A 27,696-nucleotide genomic window follows, 5' to 3' on the forward strand; every position below is an offset into this window, starting at 1 on the left:
GAATGATCGAAGAGAAAGACAAAGTGTTTGATTAAAGACATCGCTACCTCATGTGCAGTGGCGTATCTTGGTCGATTGAGCAAGGGAAGCAATAAAACTGGTGGGAGGTTAGAGCGTGCCGAAGGCACGCATATTGTAGTGGGGTCCGGGGGCATGCTCCCCCGGAAAATTTTTTGCAAAATTACACTAAAATAATGGATTATAGCGCTGTCTGGAAACACTTTTAGGGTAATATTTGTATGAAATTTATTAGCAAATAAACAGCTAGTAACTTATTAAATGTAGCTCTTGCACACGAACGGCAAAAACTGAAATTCCTCCCCTGAACTCATGAAATTCCTCCCTAGGGAGGAATTCCTCCCCGGTTGGGAACCACTGATTTAAATCTTGATTTTCTAAAAAATTGCTTGAGAAGAGAAAAATTTTGATTACTAATTCCTGAAATTGGTTGCTTAAGTGTTGATGCCGAAGGCTTAGTGCAATGAAAACCCTGTCTTTTCATCCCTGAAACTTGGAATCAAGTATGGACCGCCTTTATCTTAGTATACGTTACCTTGTTTAAAATGACCTGTATATAAATGCTGCCAATTAATGCATTTATTAGTACAGTCAACCCCCCTTAATCGGACCACATCTGGACCAAGCCAAATTGGTCCGATTAAGCGGGTGGTCCCATTAAACGGGGAGAACGAATTTCGTTATTTTTTTCATTGTTTTTGAAAATAGTTTAAGCATTTTACAATTGCGGCTATAAACACAACCAAAACACCATCAACAATCAAAACAAAATACAGTACTGTACAGTAGTCACTGGAAACATGCATCAATGGTCGTCTGTCTTTTGGCTTTATCAGCAATTTTTTGGACTGTCTGTACACAAACATCCAAGTGCTTGTGGAGGTCTTGCTCGGCTCCTTGTTCGACAAAATATTTTTGGAGTATTGCAACGCAATGCTTGGTTTCACGATGGGTAACCTTAGGCAAAGGTTCGGCCTCATCATCTTCGTCTTCTTGGTCGTTGCCTTCTTCTTCATCATCAATTTCGCGATGCCTTGCCACGATATTCTCCGTTAAATCTTCGTCAAACACTTCTTCCCAGCACTGTATATCGTCATCAATACAATTGTATTCATCTCCACCAATTATGTCACTCAATGATGCATCAAAATTGATGTCCTCTACCTTTTCATTTGCTTCTGTGTGTACCGCTTGAAATCCTGCATGTCGGCTGGGTTTTTTTTTGGTCATTTATCGGTCATTTAACCGATTTTTTAGCAAAATGTCCGAAAAAAATATAGTCAATTCGGTCAAAATGTCCGAAAAATATTATATATAGTCAAATCGGGTGTTGCAAGGTTGAGTTTCGCTGATGAACGTTGAAGAAAGTTTTCTCAGATAAAACACGACAACGTTTCTCAGCGAAACTTAATGTTGTAGCTCATAGGCGCCTAACTATTTTTTTGGCCGTGGGGGCGAAAGCGTGTTTCATCAGCAGCAACGTAAATTCAGCAAAATGTCACGCAGATGGATGACGTAATTATGCGGAATGGCCCGTTTCGGCAAGTCCGATTCGGTGAGTCCGATTCGACTAGTCCGATTCGGCGAGTTCCCTATTCGGCGAGAGCCTTTTTCGGCGAGAGCCTTTTTCGGCGAGTGCCCTATTCGGCGAGTTTTTGAAATTTTTAAAAGGAAATTATCGGGTATCGTAGCCTAATTGCAATTGCTGTTTTTACATCGTTTTAACTTCGCTAAACGTTGAAATCGTGCAGAAAGGAATAAAAATAAAATGTTTGAACTATTAAATTAAAATTCGTCATGTCAGTTCAGTTATTTTTATTTTTGACCATCATATCAAAAACAATACACGTCAACATAGCAGAGGGAGAAGCGACAAAACGCGAACGTTAAAACGTGCTTGAATTCGTCATGTCAGTTCAGTTATTTTTATTTTTGACCATCATATCAAAAACAATACATGTCAACATAGCAAAGATAGAAGCGACAAAACGCGAACGTTAAAACGTGCTTGAATTCGTCATGTCAGTTCAGTTGTTTTTATTTCTGATCATGATATCAAAAACAATTCACGTCAACATAGCAAAGGTGTAGAAAAAGGTAGAAGCGACAAAACGCGAACGTTAAAACGTGCTTGTGACCGAAGTAAGTTATTGAGTTGAAAGAAATTTGGCAAGGTTGCATCACCTTCAGAAAAATTTAAAGATTTAAGAAGGAACAATAAAACAAAGAAGATGTTACAAAAAAAATAATGTTTATGTCTATAAGTTAGTATTTTTGAATAGTTAAAATCATAGGCGCCTAACTATTTTTTTGGCCGTGGGGGCGAAAGCGTGTTTCATCAGCAGCAACGTAAATTCAGCGAAATGTCACGCAGATGGATGACGTAATTATGTCGTCACACTAGGATTGCTTTTATTGCCACACTCGGAGTTATCGCTACGTTCGACCTACCGTTAATTATTATAAACAAAGCTCGACCAAAACACATGCTATGCGTCTGCGTTGGCTAGCGGTTGATGGACTGCAACTCTTTAAGCTAAGCGCAACATAAAGTTTAGCAACGAACTAGATTTATTAGCATGAAACAAGAGACGAAAAGGTTTACTAAAACGTATACTGTAAATGGAATGAAAATACTAACTTGATCATATGCTTGAAAATATACCTGTTGAAAGCAAAATCATTCATGTTTACATCAATTCAACAGCACGTCACCTTTAATAAATTTAAAAGTTGCTGACATCCGTAAACAGCCCTTGAAAAATAGTTACAGAGAGACGTTTGATTAAGTTTTCGACTTGACATTGCTCCCTTTTTACTACAATATCGCAACTTATGGCTGACCAGCTTTCAAGTTTCAATTCGCTGTAATACGCCCGTTTTCTTGTTGCAGATGAAACAAAAGATGCGCATATTCCCCGCCTTTGATCGGGTTTCTATGGCAACGGACGTGTGTGCGCCATGCAGATTGCGCGAATTCGTTGTTGTGTTGATTATGCCGCTTGTGCGACTGTGGGCAGTGCGGTTTATACCAGCCCTTGTTACGTTGGTTAGTGGTAACCTCGGGCCGAGACTTCAAGTTCATTTTCACAGCAACCGATTCACTGCCGCGACAATTCTCTGCAGAGGTTTCGACTTTCGAAAGCGACAGCGAAGCAGTTTGCAAGCGCATTAACTTAAACGCACGCTGCGTCAACGTAGCAAATTATGTTGTTTTTGGGTGCATTCAACATTTGATGACATTGAATCGACGCAAAATGGTAGATTTTTGCTATGTCACAGGCAGCAAAATCTGTCATTTTTACATTGATTCAACGTCTGCAGACGTTAAATCAACGTAAAACTGACAGATTTTTTTGTCTGGGGTGGGATTGTAGCATCGCTACTCGTTCTAGTGATTATTTACTGCGAAGCTGTTGCGGTTTGCATTTAAAAATGTTTTCCTGCTGCCGATCGCTAGTTCATCTATTGTTTTATGTATCAATGCCGCATAAAAAGTTGCTCCCACGCGGAAATATGCGTGGGGGCCTGGCCCCCACGGCTTAGGCGCCTATGGTTAAAATGATTAGTTTGGATCAACAAATGTGTGACCTACACTCCTACAGCTTAGATTGAAAGGAAATTATCGGGTAGGCTACCGTAGCCTAGTTATCCCGACCAGCAAAAATTTGTTTCAAAAACCCAGTTAGCCTAACAGTTCATTTTTACATTGTAGTAACAGAATGAAAAGGCTAACCAAATGTGTGGCCTATCGTTTTAACATCGCTAAACGTTGAAATCGTGTAGAAAAGGGTGCTTTTGCTGACTAGGATACGTTGAAACTGAGAAACATTCACAGAAGCCCTACGATACGTTGCATTTTTAAGATAATGTATTCAGACGTTGAATCAATGTACAAATGAAATGTTATGCTAAATGGGTTCTTGGAACAAATCGTAGGGCTTCTGTGAATGTTTCTCAGTTTCAAAGTATCCTAGTCAGCAAAAGCTCCCTTTTCTACACGATTTCAACGTTTAGCGACGTTAACACGATAGGCCACACATTTGTTTAGCCTTTTCATTCTGTTACTACAATGTAAAAATGAACTTTTAGGCTAACTGGGTTCTTGGAACAAATTTTTGCTGGTCGGGATAACTAGGCTACGGTACCCGATAATTTCCTTTCAATCCAAGCTGTAGGCCACACATTTGTTGGTCCAAACTAATCATTTTAACTATTCAAAAGTACTAACTTATAGCGGAATGGCCCGTTTCGGTGAGTCCGATTCGGTGAGTCCGATTCGGTGAGTTCGATCCCTTAACCGGGGATTTTTTCAATTTTTTTTTTAAATTATCGGGTACCGTAGCCTAATTATCATTGCCGTTTTAGGGTTAGGGGTTTGGAGTTAGGGTTAGGGGTTAGAGGTTAAGAACTCACCGAATCAGATTCACCGAATCGGACTCACCGAATAGTAGCAGACCCAACTTATTGACATAAACATGATCTATTTTATTTTTTTTTCGTAACATTTTCTTTGTTTTATTTTCCCTTCATATCTTAAATTTTTCTGAAAGTGTTGCGACCGTGCCAAATTTCTTTCAACTCAATAACTTACTTCGGTCACAAGCACGTTTTAACGTTCGCGTTTTGTCGCTTCTACCTTTTTCTACACCTTTGCTATGTTGACGTGTATTGTTTTTGATATCATGATCAGAAAGAAAACCAATTGAACTGACATGACGAATTCAAGCACGTTTTAACGTTCGCGTTTTGTCGCTTCTATCTTTGCTATGTTGACGTGCAGGGTTTTTTTTAAGGTTAGGCTTGGGTGACTGCTAAGTAGTTTTAAGAGACCACAAGTGTTTCATTTAAATACCAAAAAATAGCCATAACTACATACAATCAACGCAACATAAAATGAATTATTCGACAAGGTACAGCTTAAATGATTGTGACAGCGACCAAACAGCCTGCCCAACTCGGCCGCCAAACAAGTTTGCTGCACAATCAAACAAAGCGTGCTTGTTGGCTTTTGCTTGTTATGTTTCCACACGTAAAAATTGATCATTATGCGCCATAAATCAGAAATAAGCATTGATGAGTATCGAAGGTGCACTTCTTTTGTGAATAACTCTTTGATTCAGCTGTTAGCTGTACCTCCACCATAACCACCTAAAGATACGTCCTGATTTGTCACATTTTGCAGAAATTTCCAGGTTTTTCTAACTTTGGGCGAACGTTTAAATAAATTTTTCTAAAAATTTGATTTTTACGCTTTCTTTATTGTTTTCCCCAGATGACACAATAGGTTTAAACATCCTCACATGTTTAAAAACAAAGAAAATTTGATTTCGAAGATTTTGGTTAGACTGTTAATTTTCAATAACAGTCTGATTTTGCGTTTTTCAACTTACTTTTTCTCATTTGCTATTGCTTCCCCAAAGCAACAAAAAGCTTTTACGTCATTAGGAAACCCCAAAAAGTAAAAACATCTCAAAAAATGTCAGTCAAGCACTAGCAGTAGCTGTAATCAAAATCTGCAAAATGTGACAAATCAGGCCGCATCTCCAGGTGGCCATGAGTCCACTTATTCTTTTTTCCGGACGTGAACTATTGATCGTAGGCTATATTCGTATTATCGACAAGACATAGCGAGAAACAACCATTACTTTTCTACTGTAGTTGCAAGTCCAAATTTTGGGAAACCGCTGGAGAAATTTGGGGGACCGTTTCGGTCCCCCAAAACACCTTAAAAAAAACACTGTTGACGTGTATTGTTTTTCATATGATGGTCAGAAATAAAAACAACTGAACTGACATGACGAATTTTAATTTAATAGTTCAAACATTTTATTTTTATTCCTTTCTGCACGATTTTAACGTTTAGCGACGTTAAAACGATGTAAAAACGTCAATTATAATTAGGCTATGGTACCCGATAATTTCCTTTCAAAACTTTCAAAAACTTGCCGAATAGGGCACTCGCCGAAAAGGGAACTCGCCCAATCGGACTCGCCGAATCGGACTCGCCGAATAGTAGCAGACCCGTAATTATGTCGTCACACTAGGATTGCTTTTATTGCCACACTCGGAGTTGTTGCTACGTTCGACCTACCGTTAATTGTTATAAACAAAACTCGACCACTTCGGTTAAGCAAACACATGCCATGCGTCTGCGTAAACTAGCGGTTGATGGACTGCGACTCTTTAAGCTAAGCACAACATAAAGTTTAGCAACGAATTAGATTTATTACCATAAAACAAGAGACGAAAAGGTTTACTAAAAAGTAAAGGCAGTGGCAATTTGACCGGCACCGGTCTTTGAATCTGAAACACTATTTGACCGGTCATGACGTCACTATACAGTCACTTTTTTTCTTTTTCACTTTCAAAGCAAAAGACGAGAAGCGCGTATATAAGTTCTAAACCCGACGATTTTATTCAACTTGTTACGTGGCGCGTGCGATACGTCGCCGGCTTCTATTCTAGAAGAAATGAGTTTGATACTACCCGGAAGCGTTCCTTTCTTTTATTTGTTTTTTTTAAACTAAATTTTGACCCAAAGTGCATTTTTGTAGTCAATTTTTAATTTGAGTTGTCTACAGCCCAATTTTTTATGTTTTTTCAAATGTCAGTAATAAAGTTAGAGTTTTTTTAATTTGCTGGAATTTGAGAATGGTAATTTTCCGTTTGTGGCCGTTTATAGCCTACTACATAATTTTTCATTCAGGCACGTTTTAAACCTTTCAAGGTTTTGCCACCTTTTCCCGATCATTAACGTGCTGGTAGGTCTATATCGATTTTTGTAGTTAGTATCTTTTTCGTCCCGGACGCGTTAATGACGAAAAATAAAATGATTGATTGATTGATGTGACCGTGTTTGCTGAACAAAGCATTACATTTTTGCTCTCTACAAGTTGGTTATATACAATGCTTTTTTTTTAAAAATGGTAATGGTATGTAAAATGTAAATGTAATGCAACTCAAATTAAAAATTGACTACAAAAATGCACTTCGGGTCAAAATTTAGTTAAAAAAAATAAATAAAAGGAACGCTTCCGGATAGTATCGAACTCAGTCCCTCTAAAGTAGGAGCCGGCGACGTATCGCATGCGCCACGTAACGAGTTGAATAAAATGGTCGGATTTAGAACTTATATACGCGCTTCTCGTCTTTTGCTTTGAAAGAGAAAAAGAAAAAAAGTGACTGTATAATGACGTAATGACGGTCAAATAGTGTTTCGAATTCAAAGACCGGCGCCGGTCAAATAGCCACTGCCAAAAGTAAAAGGTATACTGTAAATAGAGCTCGACCGATATATCGGTCAGCCGATATGTATCGGCCGATATCAGGTGTAGCCGATATATTGTATCGGCTATTTTTCGCCGATAAACATCGGCCAGCAAAAGCACACTCAAAACCAGCCATACATGCCTTTAGAAGAAACACAAGTTGCTCAAACGTGCTTGCATAGCACGAACAATTGTTGCAAGAATATAATTTCCTGCCCATTCTAGTGCGCGCATCTGGAAAATGTTAATACTGTATCTCTTAGCTTCCATTCAAACTGGAAAACTTTAGAATTTTACGTTGCTTCAGCGATCGATGACATTAAATCAGTGTAACAAAGGTGAATTTTTCGCTAAGAATCGATGGGAGTACCGGTGTACTTCTACACTAACCACGCGCAACTTATTTCAAGTCTTACGTCACAATGTCTGGCTTTGATCTCCGAGTGATATTGATAAGGCAAGATTCGTTACAAAATTAGATCATACGAGTAGGCTATCACAGCAAGATGCAGCAAAATTCGTCAAGTTTTGGTATTACAGTAAGAAAGAAAACGCCCAGGGAAAATTAACTTTCGCTCACATTGCATGCAAAAATAGACCCAAAAAAAAAAGCCTTGTGAAACTTTGCACAGAAGAAAATAGTAGCGTCATTGTAGAAGTTTTCCGAACCATGCCCAGAGCATTGTGATGCAAGAAGCCACACGACCTCGTTCGGTGGAAGTTAATCAGTTATGCGGCGTATTGCAGCTACACGGCGCTTTGACTCTCCAAGCGCACCTCGTTGGTCTGATGAAAGCCTTCGCTGAAATTTTAAAAAGCCTTCCAAACCGTAGCCATAGCTCTTAAATGGCGAAGAATTCAGACCGGACACGTTTGTCCGCCGTCAGCAAAAACGAATTTTGAGGCCTGGGTTGTTTCTTTTTTGTTTGTTGTTTTTTTGTGATTAGTGTTAAGAATGATTTTTCCATTACAGCAACTAATGCATAAACTTTCTTGGACTGGTTTGTTGCCTAATAACTTTGTTGGTAACAAATTTTTCGTAGCTGATATATATCGGCCGATATCATTGGCGTAATTTTTAAAAAAAATTTGCCGAACTTAGGGGTGCTCTAAGTTATCTTATGAAAATTGTGAATATAGGCTAATCAATTGAAAACCTGACCAATGGAAAATGTTAAAACAAATGACTCAATCTAATAGTAAATTCAACCATGTTTAGCCTACGTCATGAAACGTCGAATCAACATAAAAGAAGATAATTTTGTCGTATGTGTAATCGAATAGACTGCAGCGGTATGTCAAACGATCAGATAGAAATGAAAACAAGTATTAGGCTACATGCGAGGCGAAAGTGATCTTACATTGAATATTGAAATATATTCGACTTTAATTGCTTTAATTTGTTCACGTCTGCCTTATAATGCGGCTTGCTATAAATTAATCACATCCAAATTTGTTTCTGCGGGTCGTTGTCTTGGAAACAAACTCCGTGACAAGTTCTTCCATGTTTAATTTCTCCACCAATTCGCGATGACTACCTATAACGGCCAAATTGTTCAGTCGTTGTTGCGTTTGAGTGCTGCGAAGGTAGGTCTTCAAGCGTCGTAATAACGAAAAAGAACGTTCGGCTTCACAGGAAGAAGTCGGCATAATAATGTAAGTTACCAAAGCTCAGGGTTGATCTCTAAGTGGTCTAAACTAATTTTGACCACTAAGCGGTTTAAACCTGGTTTTAACCGGTGAAAACTAGGTTTAAACCAGTCAAAACCCAGAAAAACATTTTTATTATATGTAGTGAATGGTCGGCTACCTGGGCTATGGGCTATTTAGGAAATATATATAAAAGCAGTTGTGAGTTGTGACCATTTTGATATGCAGGCCTCGAAATAGCTGGCGGCCATGGCCGCCTGAACTTTCATTAATGGCTGCCAATACCGACCTGTCAGGCAGCCACAGATGGCTGCCTGTAAAGTTTGTACGAAAGATTATATTTATCTTGAATTTTTCTCTTGTTTCAGCGCCGCCAAAAACAAGACATCAAATAGCGCTAAGACTACTACCTTAAATTACATGTCGTGCTACGTCTTATGTGCTACGCAACGGGAGGGCAAATGTTGCGCAAATTTTATGGCAAATGTTTTTCATAAAAAAAAAAATTGTTGGAATAAATTCTTGTACTTCAGTTGGCTGTGCAAATGGTTCATCGTTCTACCAAGCATTTTTTGGTTCATCAGAAACTTATCTTTAGAATTTGAATTTTCTCATTAATTAAAATAACCAACTGATTGAAATATCAAAAATAAACTGAGAAATTGAATATTTTTTGTTCCAAATCCAGGATTTAGGTTATTGTTGATCAAAACAAAATATAGTTGAACATCATTACTATTACCATTCATTAACATGGAGGGTAATATTTTTAATTCAATTGAAAAGCAACTTGATTCATACACTAAAGGGGTTTTGACCAGTAATAGGTGGTCAAAACTGCCCGGTTTAAACCAGGTTTTAACCGGGCGGTTTAAACTGCCCCAATTTAAACCGATCAACCCTGCCAAAGCTGCATATATATTTGGCATTATATCGACCATTGACGGCTGTGCAATGAATTTCTGACGTAGCGTATTCACTGTCACAACATCACCGTCACGTTTGCAACAAGCGAACCACTGTTTGCGTTCACGCAGCAAATCCTTGCGTTCTCAGTCACCATCATAAAATTTGCTTACTTTCGTAACATCGGCTTCTTTCATTGTGGGATTCTCTAGCAGCTCTCGTAGCAAGTCTGCCATTCGGTATGATGAAGAGGGGAAACGGCTAACGATTGCATCTGACGCCGTTTGCAGAATGTTTTTTAGACGTTTGAGTAGAAAACAGCAATTTTCTTCAAGCCAGACAAATTGTTTTCTCTCGAACGGCACTTCTTGACGCAGTGCGCGTGTTTGTGCTTAATTGTTACGCAATAGTACAATCATGTCTGCCTTTGATATATGTGGCGCTGCGTGCCACCCACAAATGTAAAACACTGAAAATATTGCGCTTTGGTGAAACGACTTTCAAGAAAGAAAAAAAAAACGTTATTTAGCAATGCAAATTTCCATTTAAATCGGTGTATTTTGTATGCAAACCAGGGCCCAGGGGTGCTCTCTCATTTATGTTGTTACCTCAGATTTTTATTTTGGGGTGCTTAAGCACCCTTCGCACCCCTGAAATGACGCCTATGGCCGATATGTATCGGTATCGCCCTAAAAGTTTTATAAATATCGGTATCGGCCTGAAAAAGTGATATCGGTCGAGCTCTAACTGTAAATGGAATAACAATGTCTTGAAAATGGAATGCAAATACTAACTTGATTATACGCTTGAAAATGTACCTGTTGAAAGTAAAATCATTCACGTTTACATCAATTCAACAGCACGTCACCTTGAATAAATTTAGAAGTGGCTGACATCTGTAAACAGCCTTTGAAAAATAGTTACGGAGAGATGTTTGATTATAGCTCTCTTTTCACTACAATATCGCACCTTATGACTGACCTGCTTTCAACTTTATGACTGACCTGTTTTCGCGTTGCAGATGAAACAAAAGATGCGCATATTCCCCGCCTGTGATCAGGTTTCTTTGGCAACGGTCGTGTGTGCGCCATGCAGTTTGCCCGAGTCCGTTGTTGCGTTGATTATTCTGCATGTGCGCAATGCGGTTTGTACCAGCCCTTGTTGCGTTGGTTGGTGGTTACGTCGTGCCGAGACTTCAAGTTCATTTTCACAGCGAGTGGTTCACTGCCGCGACAATTCACTGCAGATGTTTCGACTTTCGAAAGCAACATTGAGTCTGTTTGCAAGCGCATAAAGCTAAACGCACGCTCCGTCTACGTTTCAAATTATGTTGTTTTTGGGTGCATTCAACATCTGATGACATTGAATCGACACAAAATGGTAGATTTTTGCTATGTCGCAGGCAGCAAAATCTGTCATTTTTACATTGATTCAACGTCTGCAGACGTTAAATCAATGTAAAAATGACAGATTTTGTCTGGTGTGGAATTGTAGTCATCCTACTCATTCTAGTGATTATTTATCGCGAAGCTGTTGCGGTTTGCATTCAAAAAATGTTGTCCTGCTGCCGATCGCTAGTTCATCTATTGTTTTACGTATCAATACAGCATAAAAAGTTGGCGCCTATGTTGTAGCTAGTCAGGAAGTGCAAATTTTGGTTTGTATCAGCTACTTGAAAGGAAATCTTTTCATCAGAAAAAATGACCGAAATAAATAAAAAATGACCGAATTTTTTCAAGTCATTTCGGACAAATGACCGAAAAGTGTCAGCGAAAAAAAACAACCCAGCATGTCGGAAACAGTTTTGGACTGTTGTTTGACGTACATCCCTCCAGCTTTTTGCCAGCAGACTAATGGCGTCCAAAATCGAGATTTTTGAGCTGTTGTCCATGGCTGTTGAATTCGGATTCAAAAGATCTTTGCCAATGTAACGAATGATCATGAAGATGAGTTCTTTACGATAGAGCGTCTTGAGGTTTTTTATTACCCCCTGATCCATCGGCTGGATTATTGAGGTTGTGTTAGGGGGCAAGAACTGCAACCTAATGTTTGCCAGCTCCACATGAGGATGGGCAGTACAGTTATCTACCAAAAGTAAAATGTTTCTTTTTTCTCGTGCCAAACAGGCATTCCACTCCTTCAGCCAATTCGTGAACGACTCACCTGTCATCCACGCATTTTTATTTGCACGGTATGACACAGGAAGCTTCTCTGTATCTATACCCTTAAAACACCGGGGTTTTTTACTCTTTCCTATCACTAGGAGTTTTCGCTTGTCTGTTCCTGACATGTTGGCACAACATAGAACTGTGACTCTGTCCATAGCTTTTTTAGAACCTGCAAGCTGGTTTTTTGCATGACATAGCGACCATCTGGTGTTGCGCGGTAATAAAGGCCTGTTTCGTCTGCATTATAGATGTTATCTGCCTCATACTTTTCCAGCAGCTTTGGTAGCTCTGTCTCGATCCACTTTTCGGCACTTTTGACATCTGCGCTTGCTTTTTCACCACAAGCCCTTTTGTAGATTATGCTACGACGCTTCTTCCAACGATAAAGGAAGCCTTCAGAAGCTTTGAACTCCGTATCACCCAGTTTGACTGCGAACTCAGATGCTTTTGACAACAGTATCGGACCAGTAATTACCTGTCCTTTTGCCGATACCGCGTCAAACCATTCTGCCAATGCTTCGTCGACGTCTGCTGATTTCGCACCTCGTTGGCGTTTACGCGAAGCTGTAGCTGCACTACCATTATTCTCATGCTTTGCCCATAGATCTTGCAATTCCCTCTCCTGTAAACGTAGCCTTCTTAATGTTGACTTTGGTAGGCCAACAACCTCGGCTAACTTCCTCTCTGACGTTCCCGAAGGCTGGTTTTTGATTTTGTTAAGAATCTCTATTTTTTCTTTAAGTGTTCGATCTACGCGAGTTATTGCTGCCATTTTTATTCAAGCACTAAAAGCATTCATTCATTCTTCTGTACAGTACAGTATTCGGTGCTGCATCACAATTACTGCAATTCTGATTAGATGACAATTGACCTTATGACGTGACAACAAGCATTTGTTTATCTGTAGCCTACTTCACTTTAAAATGGCTTAGCGAGAACGTAGCATGTTGCCCATCAACAACTCTTGACGCGTCACCTCGCAGAAAAATGTACAAAAAGTAAAAAACGTTAACCATAAAGGCCTATTTTAGGGCGGAAGGTGGTCCGTTTAAGCGGGGTGGTGGTCCGTTTAAGCGTGGAAAATTGTACAGAAAAATGGATTTGGATTCGGGACCAGTGCAAAATGGTCCGAATAAGCGGGTGGTCCTATTAAACGTGGGCCGATTAAGTGGGGTTGACTGTATTACCATAGCTTATGCATTTGCATTGTATGATTTTCATTCTTATCAACTAGTGTTCAGAGCTCTTAATGTGATTATATTCCAGAATAATCATGGTTCAAAATATGAACTTGATAACGACTTGATAAGAATACTTGATAAGAATAAAAATTATACAATGCAAATGCATATTATGGTTAGATGACTTGGCATAATAAGGAAGATTGTATTCATAGGAAAATGTTAATGGTTGCTGTATGTTATGCATTTCTTAGTGTATAAAGTTAGGCTATTGATATTACAAAGTAAGCCAAGCTATGGCTATGTTTATTCATTCGTTTTTATTAATCTAAGCTGTCATTTTAATTAGTATTGCATGTATTTCAATAACCTTTTCATAAATCCATACTAATTTATGCTTTTTATGTAGGGCATCAGTGGCTTTGTCAACAAAACAAGATTGATTTCAAGAAGTTTTTATGAGAAACTTCAAGCAAAACTTTTTTTACAATGAAGTTGATAAGTCATATTTGGCCACGCTCTCACACTGGATATAAACAGCTAGTGTCAAAATCTAATTCAGTTTTTAAGAGTGGTCCGTGCCAAACCTTGTTGGCTGTACTAGGTCGATATTTTTGTCTCACTACTTCTTATGCTCCGATTGCTCTGCTTCCTGTGACTTTGCTCTATTTGAATGACAAGTTCTCCACACTCCCTTCACTTGCATACATGCTTATAATTGCCATCTTATTTTTGGGAGTGTTATATCAGTCTCAAGATTTGCTGCTGTATCATCCTGATTTGCCAGATGACGCTCGATTGTATGTTGCCATTCCCCCAGGAATACCGTTTGAAGAAATATACTTCGCAGCAGCTGATGGAGTTAAAATACATGGGTATCTTTTAAAGCAAATTGAAGCAACATACAAGGATGTTCCAACAATAGTGCATTTTCATGGAAATGCAGGCAAGTGTTCATTGTAAATAGGCTACATATGTTTGACATTAGTAGGCTACGTACTGTGTATTATTCTGTTTGTTGTTTATTTTAATTGTATACCAATGCAAAAATGTATTCTTCAGCAATATGATGTGAACTTAATTTTTTAAACTTATTGATGAACATAGACAGATGAAACCAAGCAACCACGTGGCATTTAACATAATACATTAAAGTAATAAACTATAAACTACGGACTTTTTCGGCCATAAACAATATATACATATGTTAGCCCTTTTCAAATAACTCTTGGCTGTCGCAGGCCTTCCTATCCGCTTAACATGTTTATTGTTACGTCTTAATTCGGCATATGATGCGCTTTTTGCCTTGCAGAATTAACAGCCGTGTGATGTGCCTTTCTCCCCTGCTTTGGGTCAACGTCTATTAGGCGCAGACAGTTAGGCGCCGGTCAAATAGGTGCGCACACTGTGGCATCAGGATATTTAGGTGCGGACTGGGGGTTTTTTTTTGCTGAGACTTTTCGGTCATTTGTCCGAAATGACTTGAAAAAATTCGGTCATTTTTTATTTATTTCGGTCATTTTTTCTGATGAATGTACTTTCTTTCAAGTAGCTGACACAAAAAAAAAATTGCACTTCCTGACTAGCTACAACATTAAGTTTCGCTGAGAAACGTTGTCGTGTTTTATCTGAGAAAAGTTAGAACAGACAAACGTTTCTTTAACGTTCATCAGCGAAACTCAACCTTGCAACACCCGACCGCAGACATCTTTTATTGCACACTAACACACGATCAAAAATAACGCAAAACAAAAATACAGTACAACAAAAAGAAATAAAAACAAGTAAGAATGACCAAATAAAAAAACACGTTACGCTCTAATGGTTCGTAATTACAAAGTGAATTAACTCCTCAACAATTTCACCGCTCACGTTGTAGCATGCTGGCTTCGCGTTACTGTGCCAGTGCGCGTATGCCACGTCATAAGTGAATGTTTTGTATGATGCAGCATTTAACCTCAAACGCATAAGTTTACTGGTACCGTACCGCATCTGCAGTTGAACAACGCAAGTGATTTCTTGTTGGAGTTCGCAACCAAGAAAGCAAACTGAATCCACGTTGTACGGTTGCGTTCTCTGCATTAAAAGTCAGCAAAGCATTAGCAATAGCTGCCAAACTTGGCCAATCTATGCCACGCTTCGTAGCTATTGTTAAAACTTTCCGCCAATTGTCACCTGGTTCGCAATCAATAATGTTAACAATTCAAGCATAGACAGTGTGTATTGTGATTTATCGGGTGCTTTGACTGTTTTCTAATCCTTTGTGATTTCTCGGAACTTCATGGCGGACAAATGCGGCCGACGGAAGTGCGAGACCTAGCGGACAAATGTCGGTTTTTGTAGGTTAATCGCGGCCATGTTCGCGATGGCCGCCTTCAGTGTCGAATCCTGAGTTAGAAGCTGTTTTAATTCGTATTCAGGTTAAGAAATTACGAAATCGTTTTATTGAAACATGTCATCTTCTCTTTTTTCAATTTTGACAGGGTTTGAGGCTTCCCTTGCTTCCATTGAGGATACGCCCCTGAGGCTAGTCAATACCGGTACTTACCAAAAACGAAAAAATTCCAGCTAAATTGAAATGATTTCCCACCTGCTCATTAAAAAGTTACAAACAGTTATATTTTTGTAGGGCTGTTTGCGTCTACTCAATGGAGTACGACGTTGCAAAAACCATCACACAAAATCATTATCTATCAATGTGGAGTCAAACATTTCACAGAGGTTATAACCAGCTCCAAAGTTAACAACATTATGCAATATGCTGGGATAATTTCTCGACTGACAGATCAATTTTTTCCACGACTCAAAGGAAAGATTTCAAAACATAGTGGCATTTCTAGAAAGTTGAAGTCTTTGAGTGTGTTATTTTCATGTTTGCGTTTATCACAAGCAATGAGACATTGGATCAACGTACAAAGGGATACTTCGTTGTTTATCGAGGTCTGGTTAATAACATTTCGAAAGGGTTGACCACCAGCTCAAAAATTGATAATATATGCAACATGCTAAGAAAATGTCCGATTGACAGAACAGACCGACCAATCTCTACCAAGCGGTTTGACCTTTCCAAGGCAATGCAACATTGCGTCACACTTGAAAGCACCACGTCAGTTACGTTTGGGAAATGTTACTTCTGTATTTACGTTATCACATACAATAAGACATTGGATCAACGTTCAAACACTAAACTTACGTCTTGTAATATTTCCGATTGACAAAAAATCGTAGAGTGGCGCAAGAAGCTTCTTTGCAATCACTGAAATCGATTTGCGTGCGTACATATTTTTTCTGACATTTTGACCGAATTGACTATATTTTTTCGGACATTTTGCTAAAAAATCGGTCAATGACCGAAAAAAAAAACCAGGGTGCGGAGCACTGTGGCGCCCGTTCATTTAGGTGCTATTTCCTAGTAAAGTTTGCAGATTGTATCAGCTCAGCTTTGGCAAAACCTAGTCGGGGTTTTAATGGAAAACTAAGTTTCTCTTCACTCAAGCCTACCACCCGCTTGAATATAGGCTACGGTATATTTTTTACTGATGTTTAATGTATATAGTTATTATTTGACTTATATAACTAAAAGTGAACTCAGTCAAGTTCGGAAACTTGAATAACTTATTGATAAAGCCTTCGCCAACGCAAACCTGGACTAACAACAAATAAATGTCGAACATGCTCATTAAAAAACAATATATTTTTCTGTTCAATATTAGATTTTTTGTGAAAAGCATTGCCGGTTTAAGCAGCTTCACTCACTGAAGCCATGACTAACAACAAACAAATGCACGCGCATTAACAAAACAACATATTTTCCTGTTCAATATAACATTTAGTGTAAAGCATTACCCTACCTGCCAAGCTTATATAATACAATCTGCAGACTTTACTACGAATAGCACCTAAATGAACGGGCGCCACAGTGCTCTGCACCTAAATATCCAGACGCCACAGTGTGCGCGCCTACTTGACCGGCGCCTAACTGTCTGCGCCTAAAAGACTTGCTCCCCTTACTTTGCCGTTTCATTCTTATGTATTTCGTTTTCAATTCATTGTGTAGATCAGTTGTATATTTATTTTCAATGTAGATGTAAAATCAGTTATTTTCGTTACTTGAAAAGGGCTAACATGTGTATGGCCGAAAACGTTCGTAGTTTACATATAGTTTATGTTTAGTTTAATGTATTATGTTAAATGCCGTACGGTTGCTTGGTTTTATCTGTCTATGGTTGAAGAAAGTCACCACCTCTTTACCAGCATTGTATTTATGAACTGATTTTAATGCATTTTTGTTGTGGTTGACACGATTATTGGAGCCCAGAATTTACAGCTTATTTAGAAAGTTGATTTGGAAAATAGCTATTTTTATCAGATATATATATATTAGGGTGGTTCAAAAAAAATCAATTTTTGAAAATGATATGGGCTACCCTGCCAAAAGTTTCCATTTCCAGAAAAAATAACTTGTGTAAAATATTTTTGAAAAATATTAATTTTTAGGGGTGCCCCAAGCCCCATGAAGTTTTGGCGATTTCGTCATAAAAGCCAAAACTTAAAATGGCTGTGTTTCGAAAACGGTTCATGCTAACATACAAGTGTTTGGGTTCATTTTAATCAGCAAAGTGAGCTCTATTATTTGGCAAAGAGTAATAGTACTATAAGGTGAATTTTTAAATTTCCGATTTTCATGTTTATTTTGTTATGTGTTCTAAAGTTGTATTATTACTGTGCAATAGTAAGCCTATAAGTCTACTGGTTATTACCAAAGTCCACACAAGGTCTTAGGTCATATTGGGTCCCCCCACTATGACGAAATGGGTATCAGCTGTTTAAAACAGGGGTTTCATGGTGACCAACCACTCACTGTTGTCCGATTAAGGTGTTCTTTGATGGTTGAGGAAAGCGTCTTGTGATGCTGAGACACAAGTTGCAAAAGGAACTGCAACTGATCTTCACCTTTTGTCAAATGTCCAGAAAATGTTTTTACAAGGGCAACATTTCTTTCAGCATGGTCATTAGTGACAATCACTGATCAAAAGAAATCTTTGGCCATCTGATAATCACTGTTTCCGTCCCATTCTGCAACTGGAAGGTGGAGAAGGCATATGCGATTTTCAGTTTCTTGAACAGCAGCTGTGTATTGGCTGCAGCGAATGTTGCCAAGGTTTTGGTGTGTATGTCATCCAACAACACAGTAGCTCTTTTTGCTGGAGTCCTCGGTTTCCTGAGCGACCATTATTGCTTTTGCCATTCGATCTTTGATGATTGGCTGGACATCATCATCAAAAAGAGACAGACCCACCAACTCTTCAGAAAGGTACCTCAAATGGCGAGCCATTTTTTCTGTTGCGACTTTGGAGATTGAAGCTTTTCAGTAAACACAGATCACTATTGGGAGTCTTCACAGCCAATGGAGCAGTAATCCATGCTTTAACATAAATACAGGAAAATTAAACACACAGTTCACGAAGTCCTCTCTGTTCACGCAAAGTCAAATGAAGTTGACTGTGAAACATCCACACTTTGAATGTGTAGATGACTTTAGCTATCCATCTTGCATGATGATTAGCACCAGGATATCAAAATCTAGTTACATAAGGTAATGGGGCAACAAGAAACGACAAAGTTAATTCCATGACCTCTCGATAATCATCTCAAGGTTGTCTTTCTGTGGTCAATTTCACAGTGGTAAACTCGATCATCTCTTCTCTGATACCCTTATATTATCTGCTGCAACGTCATCCGTCAATGCATCTTTGAAATTATTTTGATCTATAAACTCCCAGGAATCTTTAAACCTTTTGAAAAGCAGGATGTCCGAGGCAGAAGATGATGGCATAATTTTATTAAAGACTGCGCCTGCAATCAGTTCTAAAACATGATGGTGACACGCCAAATATAGCAGGACTCTTCCAAGTAGCTGCTCAAAAAGGACACAAGCTCCATTAATGCAACCAGTGTTTGAGCTAGTGGTATCAAAACACACATGGTTTCAACGTTTTCTTCAATATGCCAATCTTTAAAGGTATCAAATACTGCATGAGCTTGAGCCTCACCTTTGCCAGATGGAAGCTTTGGTACTGACAACAGATGTGTATCCCCTTGAAAGGTCACAAGGATGGGCAGGCGATCGACGTGATTGTGTCCAGTTAAATCTGGGAGAAGTTTACCATCCCAGTGAACCATTAAAGGAGCTTTTGGAGACAAGTTTTTCATGATTTCTGTTGCAAACTGTTTTCGATGCTGATGTCTGCTGCACCTGATGTATGAAGTACTCAAGGTTAGGTCTTTGATGTTGTGTCCTAGACTTTTGGCAGTTTCACTAACGATGTACATTGCTGCTCAATTGGAGGCATTAGCTCTGTCTAGGTTGCAGATAAACTAAGAGATAAAATATTTTCTATACCCTTCTGGGATAAAATGGAAACAGCAGATTACCCAGCTTATTCCTCACTCTCTGAGACAAATTCTTCAGTTGCTGAACTGCTGCTATCTTCCAGAATAGCCATTGTGGCTGATGTATCAGTTTCCTCTTCTGCCAGTCGGCGTTGCTTGTGTTGTTTCTCTACAGCATTTTGATGCCTTTTTTTCTTTTGTAATAAACTCCTATCGAGCTTGCCTAAACATCCTCTGCGACATCCTCAGCTAATCATCAAACAACGAATGGCAAAAGCAATAATGGTCGCTCAGGAAACCGAGGACTCCAGCAAAAAGAGCTACTGTGTTGTTGGATGACATACACACCAAAACCTTGGCAACATTCGCTACAGCCAACACACAGCTGCTGTTCAAGAAACTGAAAATCGCATATGCCTTTCTTCACCTTCCAGTTACAGAATGGGATGGAAACAGTGATTATCAGATGGCCAAAGATTTCTTTCGATCAGTGATTGTCACTAATGACCATGCTGAAAGAAATGTTGCCCTTGTAAAAACATTTTCTGGACATTTGACAAAAGGTGAAGACCAGTTGCAGTTCCTTTTGCAACTTGTGTCTCAGCATCGCAAACACTTTCCTCAACCATCAAAGAACACCTTAATCGGACAACAGTGAGTGGTTGGTCACCATGAAACCCCTGTTTTAAACAGCTAATACCCATTTTGACATAGTGGGGGGACCCAATATGACCTAAGACCTTGTGTGGACTTTAGTAATAACCAGTAGACTTATAGGCTTACTATTGCACAGTAATAATACAACTTTAGAACACATAACAAAATAAACATGAAAATCGGAAATTTAAAAATTCACCTTATAGTACTATTACTCTTTGCCAAATCATAGAGCTCACTTTACTGATTAAAATGAACTCAAACACTTGTATGTTAGCATAAACCGTTTTCGAAACACAGCCATTTTAAGTTTAGGCTTTTATGACGAAATCGCCAAAACTTTAGGGGGCTTGGGGCACCCCTAAAAATTAATATTTTTCAAAAATATTTTACACAAGTTATTTTTTCTGGAAATGGAAACTTTTGGCAGGGTAGCCCATATCATTTTCAAAAATTGATTTTTTTTGAACCACCCTAATATATATCATATATATATAAACTTTTTAAATTATAAAAAAAAGGTTTTTGTCGTGGGCATTGATTTATGCCTTTGCTCTTTTTACTTTGGAAGTGGTTATTTTTCCACACTTGTTGCCATGGTTACAATTAGGTGTTGCCAGAGTTAGGATTAAAGTTAGGGTAAGGGTTAGAGTTTGGAATAAGATTAGGGTTTTGATCTTTGCCTAGGACTAAAAAAAATTTTCAAAATACAAGTTTTTGTTTTCAACAGCTTTAAACTTATCTCAAATTAGGGCAGAATTCCTTATCTGGCAACACTATTGAGGCTATTAATACACTATATATTGTAAATATAATAGCCACAGCCTTTTACTTTGAATCATTAAAATTTTCAATTTATGAACTGTGGTACCTGTTCTTAAAATCTTGTTTGTGTATGTTTATCTACCAACAGACTCTATTGTATGTTTGTTGAAAAATAGCATTAGAAATATCCTAACAAGTGGTGTTCCAATGTTACCAGTGTGCCAATAGCTAACAGAACCATGCAACTGTTGCCAACTAAGCTAAACAAGGTGTTTCACATGATAATCTCAAGCCTTGAAGCAGCCGGCAGCTATGGTCGCTAAGTAGTGCTTGAATGACCGCCGGTGCTACTGTGCTAAACCAAACTAAAACTGTCTGAATTTTTCTCCACGTAGTGAAAAAAATGAATCGTGTGACTTACAAAAAATGTGAGATCATCTGAAGGCAAGCGCGAGACTAATTTAGCCTCTCGTGCGAGCTTGCGGTGATCGAAGCCAAATGTCACACCAGCCCCCCCCCCCCCCCCCAGATGAACCATGTGAGTATCCAAACAAAATGGTGAATCGACAAAAGATGACTGATGTACACAATAATGCAATATATAAATAAGAAAGTGACATTAACATAACTGAGGATCACCTAAACGATGTTCCAACTTGGAGTTGTACAAGGCATAACATGACTCCGTGAGATTTCTGTTAGAAAACCTCTGAAATTCATCGGACAGCAATTCGCTATGAAATTAACAAACTTAGCTCATGGTGTGCTGTGTGTAAATGTTGTCTACGGTTCCCTCAGATGTTTTTATTTGTCAGTGCAGATCTCATCGGCCACAAATCCATTCTTTCTGGATGTGCCACAGCGATCTGGAATTATAAATCTGACTGGTGTGACGCCGCCAGGATTGCTATTCAATCCTGCCAGTAGCCTAGATATAAAGTGTAAAAAGGAAACCCGTGCGGGGTAGAGGAAAGCGTTGTAAATATCTATGAAGTGTAATTAATAGTATTTACTTATGTATGCTAACAACAACACCCTGAATGATATGTAGAAGCGATACTAACGAATTTATTAACATACGGTAACTGCACTCAAGATAAAAAAAATATACCCGCTTGCATCCGTAATTTTAGTTTCAGATTTTTCGTTTACTAACTACGGTACAATAAATATTTCAGTTTGAATGTTCTCTTCTTTGTAAGTCCTGAAATGTCCTAGTTCTCTTCTCCTTTGTAAGTCATTCCTTCTTCTTTCTTAAAACGAATTGGCTGGAAAATCGTCTCGTTTCTAGAACTTTCCTTTGAAATTGTTTGTCAATCTTCCTCTGCTTTGTTGAAGTATTTACAGTTGTTCAATATAGTTTCTATAACGTTAAAAAATTTCCATCACGTCGGGGTCACCAATGTGCGCAAACGGTCTTGCTCTCTTTCCTTTCTTTGGTCTAGGTTTATAACGCCATGCAAATAGTAAGAAACAATAGTGCGCGTCTTCGTTTTATTTCTCCATTTTTCTTAACTCTGGTGATAAGCAAAAGAAACGACCGTTCTGTAACTAAAGCAAACTAAAACTGTCTGAAGTTTTCTCCACGTAGTCAAAAATATGAATCGTGTGACTTACAAAAAATGTGAGATCATCTGAAGGCAAGCGCGAGACTAATTTAGCTTAGCGAGCTTACACTCTAAAATTTAGCGAGCTTGCGGTGATCGAAGCCAAACGTCACACTCAGAAGCGCCGGAAGCGGGGGGGCAGGGGGGGCGAATGCTCCCCCTCCCCTCAATTTTACTGTGGATGGGGGGGCAGTGGGGGCAATGTTGCCCTTTAAAGGTCATGTAAGCTACTGCACATTTTGCAATACGATATAACAATTTCAACTATTAGCTTTTAGCCTAATTATAATCTTTCATTTCTGCCTCAAAATAATATTCACGAATCATGACACAAAATGCTGTATCACAGTAAGTAGGTAATTAGCCTACATCATCATAACATAGCATGATGCCCTCCCGTGCCATTGTTCTTTGTAGCCTATACCGGACACTTGTATCATTACTCGATGATGAGCTGATGGATGAACATTATTGCTATATCTTATCTTAAAACTTTAAAAAACTTGGCCTTTCAGCTACAAAAGTGCCCTTTTTCACAATCCTGCTCCCCCAGTCAAAAACCGTTCCGGCGCCCCTGGTCACACTACCTCCTCAGTCGGCCAAGTTTTGCCGCCGGTTTCTTCTAGCCAATTATTTAATTTCGCGATAGAATGATTGTTGATTAGCTTTTGAAAATACAGTAGAATTCGCCTATAGTGACTTTGGCTAGAGTGACACTTCGCCTATAGTGACACTTTTTCCACTGTCCCTTCAGATGTCACTATAGGCGAATTCTACTGTATGTAGTATCAAAGAGTGACTCAGAATTATGTCAATTCAGTGCAGTTCAGTTTGTTTTTATTTCTGACCATCACAACGAAAAAACAATCTTATATATGACAAACATAGCAGAGGTCTAGAAAAAGGTAGAAGCGACAAAACGCAGACGTTATAACGTGCATTATACCAAAGCAGGACAATCAGTTTAAAATATGGCACGGTCGCAACACCTCAATATTTTTTTTATAAATTTAAAAAAAAGAGAAAAAATTAAGCTAGTGAATTTTTTTTAAACCATTTATATGAGTAAAAAAAATAAAAAAAAAAACAAACAAGAGTCAGCGCTTCATAATCACCACTGTTGTATGATGCGGGAACATTTGCTATTGTATGGAATATATCCAGCTGCGATCACCACGTTTATTTTATTCCTGACGTTTATTTTAACAAAGTTTTAATCCGAAGTGCTAATTTACATCGGCTGGCAATATTGTCGTTTTTATGTCGATTCAATGTTGTCGGACAATGGATCGTTGTTAAAAAGGAGAACTAGGTTAGTTAACATCCGAAGGGAAAACACGTGTCTTCATAGTTGAGAAACGTTCCGGGTGTTAGTGACTTCACACCCTCATTGGTGACATACCGGTACCGGTATTTTGGCCTCCGAGCATGCAGATTTGGCCGCCGACAAGGGGCACCTAGTAGGCCACGATGGCTTCCGAAAAAAAGAAGTTTGAAGGGTCCCTGCAATCTCCATTTATTTTGACAATTCATTAATCAGACAACTAGAACCCTGCAATGACTGCTATTTTGTGCAGTGACAGTTAAGATAGGCTAATTAAAACAAAGAAAATGAAGGGGTGTAGCCTACCAGTAAACATCTATAGGATTGGCTCATGGTACAAGAGAAGGATCCACAGAGGATGCAAACTGATATGCATAAATCAACAAGTGAATAAAGAAATAAAAGTAACCTCTCAAGTACATGTAGCTCCTCACAAAGTGAAATTTACATGACTTTTGACTCTTTTTACACATTATCATATTTCTAAACAAATAAAAAGACATTTTGACTCTTATGTTTGTTTAAAAATAATGTATAAAAATACATTATTAAAAGTAACTACGGACAGTGACCAGTGTTTTGATCTTTCGATTTCTTCAGCGTAGTAAAATGAAAGTGGAAAGTTGTCTTGAAGTTTTTTCACTTGGATCTGGATTATAAAATATTCAAACAGAAATTAATAATAGTAATTGTTTTTGAAATATATATGTTAAATATCTTTTTTTATTTTTACGTTTACATTTTGTTCAGGTAATCTTGGATCCCCAAGTGTGATGCCTTTGTATGTTGGTTGTGTGGCAAACATATTCATGATCGATTACCGAGGATATGGCAAAAGCAGCGGAATTCCCTCAGAAGAAGGCTTATATCTTGATGGAGAAGCAGCTGTAAGATATCTCCATTCCAGAAGTGATATAAACTTGGACAAAATTGTTTTGTATGGTCATTCTTTAGGCGGGGCTGTTGCCATACACATTGCTTCAAAGTGCCAGTGGGTGAAAGGAAGAATTTCTGCAGTTATCGTTGAAAATACTTTTGCCAGCATTCCTTCAACAGCAGCGCAGATGTTTAAAAGTGTGGTCCCATTTATTGGAATCCTCCCCCAAATTTGCTTCAAGAATAAATTTAAATCCATCTCGAAAGTATCTTCCATTTCCGTTCCAATGCTCTTCATTTTCGGGGATTCAGACGAAATTGTGCCATCTTCCATGTCAAAGGCATTGCACAAAGCAGCCGGGAACCCTCGTTCTGCTATTGTTGAGATTCCTGATGGAAGTCACAACAACACATGGTGTGTTTCTCCGTTGTACCAGCGATCGATCGTGTCCTTTTTGCAACTTGTGTTTGGTGGATCTTCTGGGCATGCTTGGACAATTCCTCAAGACTCCAGCGAAAGAGTTAGTTTATCGCATCAATGGCAGGCACATTGCACTGGTGGTTTTAGCAGAGACGGTGATGGTATTGCTTTTGAATTGTTTTCGTAAGTTAGCACGAATCATCGTTGTGTCGCATTGAAGGAATACTCAGATGGTAAAAGATCATTATATTTTTATATTGAACGTATATAAAAAACATGTTGTCAGCACACTTTGGGAAGCGATATTCCAATTTAACGTAGCCTATGTTTTGACTTATGTCATATCGAAGCCTTAACCAGGTTAAGGAATTTGAATATGTGGAAATGAAGACAAAAAAAAGACAATTTTGGTGTCCACCTTCCAGTTTGTCATGAAGTGCCTTACTCAAGACAATCGCGTGTTATCGACAGTTGCTGAATAACCAAAGCTCTTCCGAGCATCGTGCAGGGCGCTCACCACTCGGCTATGCAACCAAGTAAAGTGTGCCCAATCATACAAGGAATATTGTAATCTTTAGTGATTTACTTTTTATTTAGACAAATTCGTAGTAGAATTTAACTTTAGTTGATATTTAATGCAGCTTCTAAGCAAGCTGTAGGTATAAATTGAGTCCTTTTTGCTTATATGTTGTGTTGTCAAATGTCTGCTTCCACTACGTGTATTTCTTTTTTTTTACACAAACTTTTAGTCACCACTGAGGGTTATGTGCCACCAGCCAGTGGGCTACACAGGTCACGGCGCAAAACTGTTGATTTCCTAACTGCATTTGGTCACCACTCGATTGGTGTGCTCTTCACTGATCTTCGAAATAAGCAATAATCCCCAGTCTTTGCTCTGACTACGATCTATCACCAGAGGTGTACAGAATCCGGATCTAATTGTTTTTCATCGGATCTGGATCTTGTTTTTATGGTATCCAGATCCTTAATTTGCATGATTTTTTTTCAATTTGGAACACAAAAGCGTAATTTTTATGTAAGCTCCTGGTAATATTTCTAAAGCTAGAAAAAGTTTTGAACTAAGGCTGTTATGTGTTACTGCGTAAAGCGTACACGTCATGCTTTCGCCTTGCAAATGTTAGGCCTTTGATGTTTTAGAAACATTTTTTTGCTAAATGTACGAACATGTTAACTTGTCAGTTGTCATGTACCTGTTAGTGAAATACCTTTAAATAAGTTTTCAGGAGTAAAATTAATTCGAATGCGTTTCATATTGAGATTTAAGATATCTAGAAATTGTTGGATCCTGATTTCAAAAGTCATGTCAGAATCCTAAAAATCTTGGATCCGTGCACCTCCGTCTTGCACATCGTAAGATTTCAAAACTGACAGGCTTAACCTTAAATGTTTAGAGTGGTTGGTCAGGGCACCCCTACAAGAACAATGATTATCATTATTTTACCTTGTTTTTTTTTTTTGCATTAGAAAAACACAGTTAGTGGTTTTATACACCAACGTCCAACAGCAGATCTTTTAAGCCTCCGATTAAGCCAATTGCTGAAAAATTGAGAATCAGTTTGCGCAAGGCTTAGGCATTTATTTTAATAATTTATTTATTTGTATCAGACTTAAGATGGTTCATGTTACAATCAAACATAAAAAGTATAAACAAAGCGGATACTCGACTCCGAAGAGCTGAGTCGTAATGTACCAAATACAAAGATTGATAACAGTCTATTCGCATTAGTTCATAAATACATTGATTGGAAGACAAGTTACATCGTGTTACAAACTGATATAATTTTTTACGAATGAGAGCTTGAAAAGTTGTGGTATTGTTGCAGAGGTGATGCGACGAATACAGAGGTGATGCTGCATCGTCTCTGCCTACAACATTCTGTAACAATATTATTGTATCCAACACGTAAGCGACTACTACTGGATTTTTTTTTTTTAAACTAAAAAAAAACTACTGGATAAAAGATAGATGCAACACAGTTGGCATTTGTGGATCAGTAATTGGCAATTCGAATTTATAAATTACGATTAACCCATAAAGAAAAAAAAGTCTGCAGTGAAACAGCTTAATCGGTAGATTATTTGTTTGTGATTGGTTTTGAAATATTTGTAGACTACCGGTACTAATCTACGTATTTACTTAAAACTTGCAGACTTAATAGCTTTATTAATAGAATAGTTAATATTTTTGTTACACTTTCACTGTTGCAACTTTCATGCATTGCAATACAAATCAAGCAGACACCGCATTGAGTGAAGAACTTCTTTGTTGGTTGAGTCTATTGCTTTCATAGTTATTTCGTATTAAAAACGAAAAACAACACAATATGTCTGTTATCTCATAGCCATAATATTTACAGTGTTTGCAGTATTTTTGTGAAGCAATGCATTAGCCTACTTACGCGATATGGTAAGACATTGGTTATACATTATATAGTCTG

General features: G+C 38.3%; 1 protein-coding gene across 1 annotated transcript; it reads left to right on the forward strand.

The window, feature by feature from the left end:
* Positions 1-416: 416 nt before the first annotated feature.
* LOC145775618 (protein ABHD13-like) lies at positions 417-27,696 on the forward strand. The gene is made up of 3 exons (XM_082586941.1): positions 417-521; positions 13,604-14,140; positions 24,691-27,696. Exons 2-3 carry the CDS (start codon positions 13,684-13,686, stop codon positions 25,422-25,424), a joined length of 1,191 nt encoding a protein of 396 aa, XP_082443067.1. The 5' UTR covers positions 417-521; positions 13,604-13,683; the 3' UTR covers positions 25,425-27,696.

Source organism: Aplidium turbinatum, chromosome 8, assembly GCF_918807975.1.
Source record: "Aplidium turbinatum chromosome 8, kaAplTurb1.1, whole genome shotgun sequence".
Taxonomy (NCBI): domain Eukaryota; kingdom Metazoa; phylum Chordata; class Ascidiacea; order Aplousobranchia; family Polyclinidae; genus Aplidium; species Aplidium turbinatum.

Excerpts from the sequence above, each read along its gene's own strand:
- LOC145775618 (XM_082586941.1), top strand. The coding sequence starts at position 13,684 with ATGAAGTTGATAAGTCATATTTGGCCACGCTCTCACACTGGATATAAA. Across the intron at positions 14,141-24,690 it reads GCATTTTCATGGAAATGCAG|GTAATCTTGGATCCCCAAGT; the intron begins GCAAGTGTTCAT and ends CATTTTGTTCAG.